Below are 12,275 nucleotides of genomic sequence, written 5' to 3' on the forward strand. Positions count from 1 at the left end.
TATTTCCTATGATCTCATTGTATGTGATCAATCTCTAAGCTATGTGTTTTGGTGCCACATTCTGGGATGCTGTTGCCACATCCATCGGGTCTGTGATGCTGTTTAGATGCCAAACAAATGGTAAATGGCCTGTATTTGTATTTGCCGGGGAGCAGAGTTCTTGTTTGGCATCTAAACAGCGCAGAAGTAATGGTAGTGTGGACCAGGCAGGTCAGAGGAAGGGTGGGGCGAGGCCTTTGTTACGAAAAACAGGAATTCTTCCGGCTGGAAGATGAAGTCAGTGCATTCCTCCAGAGCAGCTCCCAATAGTCAGTGGAGCATTGAAGGAAGGCCATGGTGAATGCTGGGGCTCAGTTTTAAACACCTCCCATTGAAAACCAGAGAGACAGACAGAAAGAGAACACCATCTGTCACACTGTTTGGTAAAGAGTTGCCTTTTACCCACCTAGGCTACACTTGCTGTGCCAAGTCCTTACAGATAACTCTGCCTGAGGCCTTTTTATGTGTACGACAGTGTTTTATTACCTTGTTTTGAAGTGTAGCTGTAAAAGTACAGACTGACAGCAGGACTGCACATAATGAAATTTCTTTAGGTTAAACCTGCTGCCTGGACATGTTTTAGACTACCCGCTGATCAACTGTGGAAGTCTGATGAAACCTACTTGTGGTCCTGCTGAGGCCCGTCGAACTGAACACACGTACACACATTTGTTCCATCTCTCCTGCTATGTTTCGTACACTCCCAAACACCCTCTTCAAAACATAGACACACTTGAGTTGCTCCACTTTCCCTGTCTGTTCCCCTTGGCACTAAGCTATCATAACGGCTTTGAAGGAGGGCAGCAGAGCGTTTAATTGGGTTACAGATTGGCATTTATGCTCCCAGGTCCACACGATACTGCCGGGCTTTTAACTAACCACTGGGAACTTAATAAAACGCCACAACGCTGTACCCATCAGCTGCCAGTCTTTTCTAATTCCATGATCCATGTCTCAGCACAGCAGATTTTGGATGTCAGTGCTGTTTGTTGTATAAACTGGTATTTCTACAAAACGTACAGTAAGTGAGGGCAATATGTACTGTACATCAACGCTTTCAATGCATCATGTTTAGGTTATCAACAAGTTGTGTCCCATGTGTTGGTGTTGGATTACATAAGCACATTGAGCTCACGTTTTTGTTTGCTGGGTATTCTTGTTACTTTGAGGAAACTTTGTTACAGTAGCACACCTCTTACTTTCTTCTCTGCTGTTTAATTTTTTTTTCACAGAGTTAGTGCCATGCAGTGGTAAGCTGAGGAAAGCCAAGCTGAACTGATCTGCTCTGAAGACTTTCTTACCCTTCACCGTACCCTATCAGTCCCAGATGGAGCTCAAAGTGTGGGTGGATGGAGTAGTGCGGGTTGTCTGCGGTCTGTCCGAGGAGACTTCCTGTCAGGATGTGGTCATTGCTCTAGCACAGGCCATTGGTAAGTACCTCAAACGTTGTCATCATTTCATGACACCAGCTTATCTTTAAGCCTGCTTAGATAAAAGCTTGGCATTTAGATTTTTATGCATACACAAACAAGTGTACTGAAGCATCGCAGAATTGCCCTCATCCTGTTCTTTATTAACCTTTTTGCTCTCCGCTGACCCAAATCAAGTACGCTGCTGGATTGTCAGCAGGTCAGTTTGAATTTGAGCCGGCACTCTGTCCCTATATCCTCCGGCTTTATTTGAGCTATACGCTGCGGTAGGATTGAACAGAACTCCAGTTTTAGCGCTCTCCTCCTTCTATGAGCAAGCTGCTTGCCAAGTCATTAGGGAGGGTTTGTCCTAATTTCAAGGTCCTTGTGGAAACTTCAGTTTATTTGAACATTTTTCACATGTTGTGTGGCTCTTACGCAGCTGCCTTTTATTCCAGTCCACAGAGGCAGAGATTTAGACATATCAGCATCGTCATAATGCATCTGATGTCATTTGTTCATTATTTAGAATTGGTACGAGGACATAACCCCACAGTTTTATTAAAAATAAAAGAGAGAAGCAACTAAGAATACAAAAAATTTGACTGATGTATATCATTTTTTAGGAATAAAAATATTGGTGTGCTACTTCTTTGTATGGAAATATTTAGGGTAGGAGGTTTTTTATAGTCACTCTTTATTTTTTCTGTCTTTGTCACAGGTCAGACAGGCCGTTATGTTCTTATTCAGCGTCTAAGGGACACAGAAAGGCAGCTGCTGGCCACAGAGAGGCCTCTGGAGTCTCTCGCAAAGTTGGGCCAACATGGCAATGAAGTTCAGTTCTTTCTACGTCGCACTGGCCCCAGCAGCAGTGATGGACCTGGCTCAAAACAAGAGAGACCTAATCCCCTTCCATTGCCTAAGCATCCTGAACCAGAGCCTTTGAAACGTAGCCAGCCTAAAAAAGCCCTGACCTTTAACTTGGGGCCTTCCACCTCTCCTAAGACCAAGGCCAAACAACTTAAGAGGTCTCCACGGGACTCTCCAGAACAAAGAGCCTCCCCCTCTCCTTCATCCAGCCCTCTGTCCCCTCATATGTCATCCCCTTCTCCCTCACTACCTATAGGCCCTTCAAAAGATGAAGTATTCAGGAAAGTTCTTCAGCAACAGGAGAGACTAAGAGCCATTGAGGCCCAGTTAGAAGCCCTAGAGAGGGAGTCACACACCTGGGAGCGTCCCTACCCATCTCCATGTCCCTCACCTCTTTCTGATGCTCGTTTGCAAGACGAGATGGACGCTTTGGAGCAAGCAATGCGAAGGAACCAGGCAGAGCTTGCACATGAGCAGTACTGGGAGGAGGAGCTAAAAGCCGAGGTAGAAAGCGAGCGAGGAATGCGAAGGAAGCTTGGAGAGCTCCATACAAAGCTAGATGACTGTGGACGGCGGCTCCATGAATTCTCAGTTCGCTCTGCTCAGCTGGAGGAAGAGATCCAGCGGGAAACCCAGACACAAGGGAAAGCCACAGGACCTGAGGAGTCGTTTGACGCTGTAAGGGAAGAGTTACAAAGTCGAGAGAGACATGGGACAGAGCTAGAGGAACAGCTATCTGAGACTGACAAGGCTCTGGAGAAAGCAGAGTCTCTGTTGCAGGTAAGGAGAGAGGTCTGTGCTTTAGAAAAAGGGCTGTAACTCCACACAAGCCCTTCTGTTGTCATTTCAGGGGTGCAGTCCATACCCTTTTTTGTATTACTCAAAACAGTATTCATGTTATACACTCCAATAAACAGTACGTCACGAAGCCTCGTGCATATTGATGAAACTGCAGTAATATGATTGCTGAATGCTCATATTCTACCATGTCTGAAAGTGCTTCATTGTCATGAGCTATTTACAACCTAGCTTAACTGGTTTAGCAGGTATCATCTTTTATGTATCGCACTTTCTAAATACGTGGTTACTGACTGTGTTTATATTATGTCGGCTTATATATGCATATTGTATTGTTTATAGATTTAAAAAAAATATTAAAAAGATTTGATTTGTAGAACAAAAGCCTCTTTTATTGGATCTATTTCTCAGCCTCAGCGTGTTGTAGTTTAGAAAGTCAGTTTGCTTTTGGTTGTCTTAGATGTGGCTTCATCAGTTTGAAGTGAAACGTGTGTTTCCTCTATGATAGTGATAGTTCAGTTTTTCAAATCCTCATGCACTGAAAGCCCAGAGTGTCCCATTCTTTGTCCTGTAGGCCACAATAAATATCAAAATATATCGTCACTCATGCTAATGGGGATGCATTTGTCATGAAACATTTTGCTGCGGAACAGAGATTTTTTTTTGGGGGGGGGGAATTGTACATGCCTGTATAAAAACACCAGGTCATAACAGGTAACCAACAGCACTGTGAGTGCTTATAATCCAAAAGTAGCGCCAAAGGCATTTTGCCACCCAGACAGTAATTGTATGGAGGGAATGAGAAACCAGTATTTCCTGTAAATGAAATATTAACCTGACAGGGTATAATAAACCTCCGTTCGTAGTAATGGAAAGGGTCTATGTCAGCTGATCGGTTGAGGCAGCCAGCCGAGTCTTTAAAGTGTTGGTGGTGATGAGCACAGTGTTCCTGCCATCAGACTAATGGAGGAAGACCTGCAGGTATGAACTGCCTCACCAGAATGTTGTGGTCCAACATCAATTACTCAGAGACACACACTTATTGGCTTGTTTGTGTGCACCTGAGTTCAGTCTGCGAGCCTAAAGGTGATGCCACTGCTTCACAATGTTCTTGAACACCAGCTTTTCAGTAATCTGAAGGCATCTGAAGACAGATTTAAAGGGAAAAAGCAAATGAGCTTTGGCCAGTATCTATTTATAAGTTTGCATCAGGCTGCTTAAATCTGACTGAATCAGAAAAAGTCTCATGGCACTTGTGGTGATTTGATTATTCATTGCAACTGAAACTGTCTAGTGACGTGATGGGCAGTAATCTTAATCAGTGACTGGAAGGGAGACTTTTAGAGTCTAGTGCCCCCTTGTGGTGAAAGCAAAAAACGTTCATTTATAAATGCAGTGATAAATTGTCCCTGCAATTGTGCAGATGGGACATATACCCACTACTAAACATCCTTAAATATGCATCCATACTTGAAAATGTGTAATAGTTTTATATGCTGCACCCACTTTCCTTTACAGGTAAAATACTTGTCTTAGATTTCTCTCACTGATCCACATTCTTCCCATTTCAGGACAAACAGGATGAGCTGGAGGAACTGAATAAGGAGCTGAGGCAGTGTAACCTGCAGCAGTTTATTCAACAGGCGGGTGTCCTGCCTGTTCAAACCAACTCACGCACAGAGCTTCAGGAGCAACTGGAGCAATTTCTACAGGATGGATACAGGGATGGAAGTAAGGAAACAAAACAATCCCTCAAATATTAATATTATGTTATGGTATACTTGATTTGTGTCATCTAAAGATATTTCTTCTTTTAACTCAGATCAGGGTGTAATTCAATTTGAATCTCCACCTCGTCCTACTGCAAAGCAGTTCCTGGGACATCCACGCAACCTTCAAAACCCTCTAGTGTCCAGCCTCAACCCTGAGGGTGTGTATGTGTGAGACCCCGCTGCTTCTCAAGTCCACAACCCTGCTCCTCTCCTGCCCTGCTCTGTCCATCCCTTGGTCCCAGAGCCCCTCACCCCTGCCATATTTTCTACCCCAGCTTGATTGGGTTTCGGGCTACAGCTGTCGTTTATGGTGTTGGGTAGTCGAAGCATCCCTATGGTGGCTGTCCCTGCTGCTTCCCAGCAGCTTTCCTCTGCTCTACATTTAAAGACATAAAGACCTCTATGGCTAATTTTCAGTCTTCTGCAGATTCTTGTCCTCAGCTTTTTACAGTATTCTTAGAAGTCCATCCAATTTGTCACATATTCCTGTATGCTTTAACTTTTGTGGGTCTGTTTACTCTGTCAATTTCCCTTACACCTTGTTCTCCGCATCTTACTATATGCTTCTGTACTAACAGTAGCTGCTTTTGTTATCCTTTAATGCATTTAGGGATTTGCTGCTAACCCTTTTCCCCTCCTCTGTAATAACAGAGTGGCCTTTCCACCCTCGAGTCAATAATCGACTATCAACAGCTGCTTTTCAAAGTATTTCCATGTAACACAGCAATCGCACTGGGAATTACTGTGGCAGGCATTCTGATTGTGTTTGTTGTTTTTGTTTTTTGTTTTTTTACTCTTGACATGAAAATACATGCCACCAATGTAATTTCAGTTTGCCTTTTATGTATGGATACTATTTATAAGAGGGATGTATCTATACAATGCCTTGTACTTTGGTGATGCTTGACCAAAGAGCAAGAGCCTTTTACGAGGGCTCTGCAAAATATATTGCACTGTCCCATTCTCTTCCCATGTGAAGCCTTGGTCCCTGTGTGCCTGCAAAGAAATGGTATCTTCCTGCTCTCTTTCTGGAGACAGTGAATCGTATTTGGTGAGCTTGTATCTCTCGCAAGTCCATTTTTGCCAAACTTCATGCTAAAAGAAGAGATTCATTTCAAAAGTAGTGCCACAGGACCAGGGTTTGTTAAGATGCTTTTCTTTTCCTCCACTGGAATGAATCCGCCTGGTTCCTTTGCTTTCGTCACACTTAACATTTGACCTGTCACAATTCGCACTGTACCTCAGTGTGCTGTAGATTTAGGATCGGCTTAGTTCACATACGTAGATTCCAATAACAATCATCAATCAAACAAACAATGGGAGCTATCATCCATAAGTGATCCTGCAAACCACCTTAAATCAATATTTATTGTGTCTTAGCACGTAATATCTCATTATATTATCTTTGTATGTGTCTGTTTGCTGACAGGTCAAAGTGACGTGTGTTGAAGTGTGCACTCTCTTTACCTTCTGCTGTGTGATGCGGTTTTCTTTTTGGGGTTATATCAATTCTCTCTCCTTTGGAAACAGACTGCATCCCAGTGCTTGTTATAGACACAGCTTGAAACTGCGTGTGTTCAATAATACTCATCTGACTGCAAAACTACAGTCATGGTGCTCAAGCCTTGTGGGAGCAGGAATGAACCCAGTGACTGGGTTTGGGTCTATCTGTGTTTCTCATAGGGTTATGTGAATATCTTGATTGACCCAAATCTCTCGTGTTGTGTCTTAGCTGAAAAGTGTTATTTTTTTCTTTCCCTCAATACAAAGGGATCATCATCCCCATATATTTTTGTGTCTTGCAGTCCTGACATCCCGAGACTCGTCATGGAGATAAAACATGGACCGCAGGGCCAAGGAAAAGTTGTTCACTGTTCTGTCACCATCACCTCTTATTTAACCCTTTCCTTTGTAATGCTCATTTATTTTTTCAATATACCATGATATATATATATATATGTATATAAATAAGACAAATATATTTACAGAGTTTTCCTACTGTAAACACTGCAGAGTATCTGTATGAAATGTAAAATAATTAGGAACCTTTGACCTAGAGAAATTATTGCAATAACTATGTATTTAAATATAATAAAATGTCCACAGTGTTTTAGATAAACTTTTATTGTCTGACTGGTTTTTGCTACACTCCTGTTCAAATTTTATTACAGACATATTTCTTTAAATGGTGCAGTCCATTAGAATCCACTTTCTAAAAAGGACAGTGGCACACAGCATGCAAAGTGCATTATGAATATATTATATGTACTGAAATATGCATGTTTTCCTCATAGTGGGTGGTACAGTACATGATGTGAGAGTGCACAATAATTTCCAAAGTTCACAAAGCGCATCCTTGCTTGTCTATGCATCACAGCTGTTCCTGTTATGGATGCAGTCACACAGTGCGTCTATATGAAACTAAAAACAGGAACAGGAGCATTGCTCTATGATCTGTTTAGCTGTAAATAATGTTGGCGTTCCTTTGACACTGATGATGTCAGTTTAATCAGTGGCTTTTCTTTTCTTTCCACTAGAGGAGATGCCATTGCTTCACTACAACAAGGTCAGGTGCATCGAGTGTCTTGTGTCGTTAAATTGCAGACGTGCTAAATTATTATGCAATTTGTAGTTTGATTGTTATGTAATTTGTAATAAGAATCACCCTGTACAAAAAGGCACGACACATTTGTGCTCCACCCCTTTCCTGTTTTGTTTACTCTGGAGGGTAAATATTCTGGCTGTCACACACTGAGTGACGCGAGCCTTCCTCTCTCTCCGGCTAACCCCCACCTGAAACCCTGTGGACGTCTATAAATACTCTCATGTACTGATACTCAGCAGGTATAATTACAGGGAGAGTAAATATTTTTCTTCTGTCTGTCCATTTAGGTGTGTCTATTAGAAACTGTGTCCATCCATCAAAAACATTGATTTATTTTTTTTTCATCTGCCTTTTCTGCTTTGTGCCAATTTTAATGACTTGTGAATTATGGAAAATTAGATGAGACTGCCAGTTTTGATATTATGATCAATTATGTGGAACTGGATTATCCTGAGAAGATTTAGAGCTGTCTGGCTTTGTAAGGGTTAGATAAGCTTCAAATCCTTGTTTAGGTCCCGGTGTCTGGACAAGCACAAGCCTCATGTGACACTGATGCCAACCTGTGGACATAGGAGGAATTACAAAATGTGCCCTTTTCCTAAAGGAACCTTTATAGTTTCCTTTCACTATATTAACAGTAATATTCTGATCTCTTCAAATTATGTAAAAAAGAAAAGTTGTTACTTGAGGACCCTTCACTTTTTTCTTTCTTTTAAAAAAAAGATTATCACAGGATAATGTTACGCATGTTCCCACACCCCAGACATCCCATGTGCAAAATGAGGCATCCACCCATTTCATATCTAAACCCTGAGGGCTCCAATCTCATAAGGGCACATTAACAGATTACGACTATGTTTTAGGACGACGTGCTGACAAAATCTTTTCTCATCAAACAAATGCGCATAAAAGGTGCTGCAAAGCTTAAAATTTGATTGCTTTCAGATATAAAAACTCACCAGCTCACCATGTGCATCGGGCACTGGTTGCCTGGGAAAGAACCTCCTTGGAATGGGAGTGAGCATCTGCACGTCCACACGTTATGATGATGAATGAGGCCATGAGTTAATGAGTCTGACATACTGCACTTATCTATTCCTTTGTGTCACTGTGAGTCATTATGCACTGATGGGGATAAAACATCCTCACACCAAGAAATGCACTACAGGGCACAACACACAGACAGTTGATTTGAGCAGAAACTTTACTTTGGTTACTTACAAGCATACATTGTACATACTGTATTGCTGCAATCCGTATGTATTTTCTTACACGGTAAGGTTGTGTCACTATATAGAATATAGTTAGTCTATATATGGTTATAGTCTGATTACTATGCATAATATTATCATAATATTGCATAATATTAGTCATTCTGTCCTGAAACCGAGTTTCTTTATAGCACTGTTCATCTTTTCCTTATGGGCCCAAAGGAACCTCTTGGAAGAACCCTCTGGAGGCCCCCTGACCTCAAATTGGTAACCAGTGAACGTGAACATGATCCAAACCCAACAGATGAAACAGAAACGAAACACTCACCAGGAGTCTCAAATGATGGCATTAAAGAGGAGGGAGTGCAAACGCCACACGGTCCTAAATAAGGTACTGTGTGAACATAGTAGGAAGTAGGTTACGGTACACATGGAGACCACTGGGAGAGCATTTATGTCCAGGCGGTGCTCACGGGGCCACGATCAAGGGCTGCTTGTAAACAGGTGTCTGTCTAATCCGGCTCTGGCTGGGTCTCAGACGAGTCAAAAATATGAGAGGTGTTCCCAAAACCAGGTTAGCCGCTGTCACACGCACAGTGGAACTGGAAACTGGCACAATGTGCGTTAGTCAGTGGCTTACCTGCTTTTAGACTGCAGATTTTGGCCTCAAGGCGCGCACAATCTGTGGAGTAATACAGACAAACGCTGTGTCATAAACAGCTGAATTATTTAAAGTTATTACACACACAAAACGACACGATAATGAAATTATCATCATGGAATCTTCTATGGTTTCCTGGAAACTAGTCTCTTCCAGAATAAGACATTACACTTAGCTTCCTGCCCACGATTTATGGATTACGGAAATATATAATAATGCTTTCATTTTCAATTGGCATTAAAAAAAGTTCCTAATTAACATATAATCACACGTGAACACTTGGCGACCCTAAACACAATATTACGCTGTTGTAACCAAATAGAACATCTAATGACATGCAGGATATATGTGGCCTGTTCCCCACACCATATAGAGAGAATAAAGAATAGTGGCAGATAAAGCAGAGCTACTTACCAGTCCCAAGTTTTCTTTTTGGAATATGTTTTTAGGAAAAATCTTGAAGTTTTCCGCCTACGTCCCAGTCTGCTCATAATCCGAACATCCAGCTAGTTTTTTCCTCTATTATAAATCTCAGAGCATGATTAAAGTTGGGTGCATTTAAGAATATAGTGTAGCCTACACCGACGCAGAAGTTCAATTCACTTGCACTACCCCTACCCTGCCCACTCCTCTGCATCTGCAACCCGACCTGGTTATTCAAATTAGGAAGAAGTTGACATCACGCTCAGCCAACGGGCTCCCGCGCTGGGGTTGAATGGCCCACCTTTTACGGATAATTGACCAATCACAGCCTGGGAGAGGCGGGGTTTTAGAAGAGCACTGTTCGGATGAGTTCTCCTGTTATAGTTGGGGTGCGGCGCGTTCAGTTTTGCACGTCGTACATTAGGAATGAACCATTATGTTGTTAACAGTTTCCTGCCCTGCTCGATTATTTATTGCGAGCATCAACGCCGAACAGGTTTCTTTGCCCTTAAATAGACATCATGTGATGCGACAGCTGCCATTGGAGGTGGCATATCTGTACTTTAGACTAGTTTGATAAAAGACGCCCCTACCCCTACGATGTGAAGTGGTTGAACTCGACTCGCTTGTGTACAGTGTTGCCATTAGCCGAGTGTGGCTGAGCACGTACCAAGGATGCTGCATGACAGCCTGATCTGACGGTGACGAGGAGGTGGAGGAGGAGGACGACGACGGGGATAAACTCTCAATTATTTACGACGGGAGAGTTGAGGACTCCCTAACAAATGACATAATATCATAGCGAGTTAAAGCAATGTGATTGTGAACGACCCCCGATTAGATGACATTACCCCCCCTCCCCGCCCACCCATATTTATTCATCGATTAATTAGTTGTAGTTATCTGTTAAAGTGAAACAATGTTACTTTGATGAATTAACCCATTTTTAAACTGTAACATGTTCTCTCTTTCCAAGATGTTATCAGACTTTTCGGTTTTGGAGTTTTCTTGTAATCAGTCTTAGACTGTCAGAGCGTTGTGGGATTATTCACAGCCAGGATACACATAACCCGTGACATGGAGTAGAAAATCAGGATTACGCACATTGCATTATGTAACAGTTGATTTTGTGTAAATTGGAGTTATCACTAGGGGGCGACAGAGTTTGGCGTTTCAATACAATCCGGCACAGACCCTCTTGGTGTTATTGCAGGTGTACCCCTCTATACTGTTATGAATTTGTGCAAGTGAACTTAAAATATCACCTTTACTGTGGAGCGCATAGGCACGAACCAATAAAAATAAAGAAATCGGTTTTAAAAAGGGACGCAAAGCACTTGACCTCTCGTTGACCTCATGCCACTTAAGATGATGTGAACTCTAAACTACTGAAATTAAGTACTGTTAAATCTAAAACAGCGTTTTTCTTGAAATGTCTTGTGGTTTATTACTGCCAGACTACACTGTGTCCATCTAAAATGTCATTCTGTATTTTTCTAATCATAATTTTCTGATTAAAAATGAAGACCTCAAATAGACTACCACTCTAAAGCTGTTACTATAAAAACAGCTGCCTTGGTTTATTTGTTTATTTAGTATCTGGACCTCTGAACTACAAATTACATTTGAACTACAAATTGTGCCAAATAATAGAGGTATCACCTCATTGCCCCTTCTATCATTCCCCTGCTACAGATCTCTCCTCCCTGGATGCTCGTATCCTCTCTCTATAACTTAATTTCTCTCCCTTGCATATTGTAGTGGACTTCAAATTCGGGTTAGGGTTATATTGAAAGAGAGCTGCTTTATGGTATACAGTTCTACCACCTAAAATCAGACCTCATGCAATCCCCACAGATTTTTTTTAACACACTGTTTTCAGAAGAAATCTGTTTAAAATCTACACTGTAAGCATTATGCTTTCCTTCATGCTCCTCTGTGCTAGTTTCTGAGCTCCTACTCTGCACTGCTGTTGAGATGTTATTTAAAAAAAAAGCAACATTTTAAAACTAAATATTCCTATTTTGTATGTTTCTGTTGTGTATTTAATAAAAAACATAATTCATTCTTAAATCTTTACTCAAATACAGTATTCATGTAATAACTCAGACTATTACATGAACTGGGGGATTGCTGGAGGATTCCCATGATGCAATGAGTATTTCCTTTTCAGTATGTGTTAATAGGCCTCTCTGCCGAATCACACTTGTTATTAATCTCTGGCTCCACAGCATGGCTTTCATCCTGTCTTCATTCTCTCACCCCAACCGGCTGCTCCTCCCTGAGCCTGGTTCTGCCGGAGGTTTCTTCCTGTTAAAAGGGAGTTTTTCCTTCCCACTGTCGCCAAAGTGCTTGCTCATAGGGGGTCATGTGGTTGTTGTTGTTGTTTTCCCCTGTATTATTGTATGGTCTACCTTACAATATGAAGCGCCTTCAGGCGACTGTTGTTGTGATTTGGCGCTATATAAATAAAATTGAAGTGAATTG

The 12,275-nt window shown here is 41.8% G+C and overlaps 1 protein-coding gene across 2 annotated transcripts in view; it reads left to right on the forward strand.

Moving 5' to 3' along the window:
• rassf7a (Ras association domain family member 7a) overlaps positions 1-7,007 on the forward strand; it is a 33,501-nt gene extending 26,494 nt beyond the window's left edge. For both annotated transcript variants that reach the window (XM_085411808.1, XM_085411807.1), the window contains exons 2-6: positions 1,272-1,469; positions 2,170-3,098; positions 4,688-4,847; positions 4,939-5,046; positions 6,694-7,007. In XM_085411808.1, the coding sequence (XP_085267934.1) occupies positions 1,367-1,469; positions 2,170-3,098; positions 4,688-4,847; positions 4,939-5,046; positions 6,694-6,725 (1,332 nt within the window). In that variant the 5' untranslated portion in view covers positions 1,272-1,366 and the 3' untranslated portion in view covers positions 6,726-7,007. The remainder of the gene's footprint in view (positions 1-1,271; positions 1,470-2,169; positions 3,099-4,687; positions 4,848-4,938; positions 5,047-6,693) is intronic.
• Positions 7,008-12,275: the final 5,268 nt, after the last annotated feature.

Source organism: Rhamphochromis longiceps, linkage group LG7 (genome assembly GCF_057381845.1).
Source record: "Rhamphochromis longiceps isolate RC_006_pf linkage group LG7, R_longiceps_female_GT1.1, whole genome shotgun sequence".
Classification (NCBI taxonomy): domain Eukaryota; kingdom Metazoa; phylum Chordata; class Actinopteri; order Cichliformes; family Cichlidae; genus Rhamphochromis; species Rhamphochromis longiceps.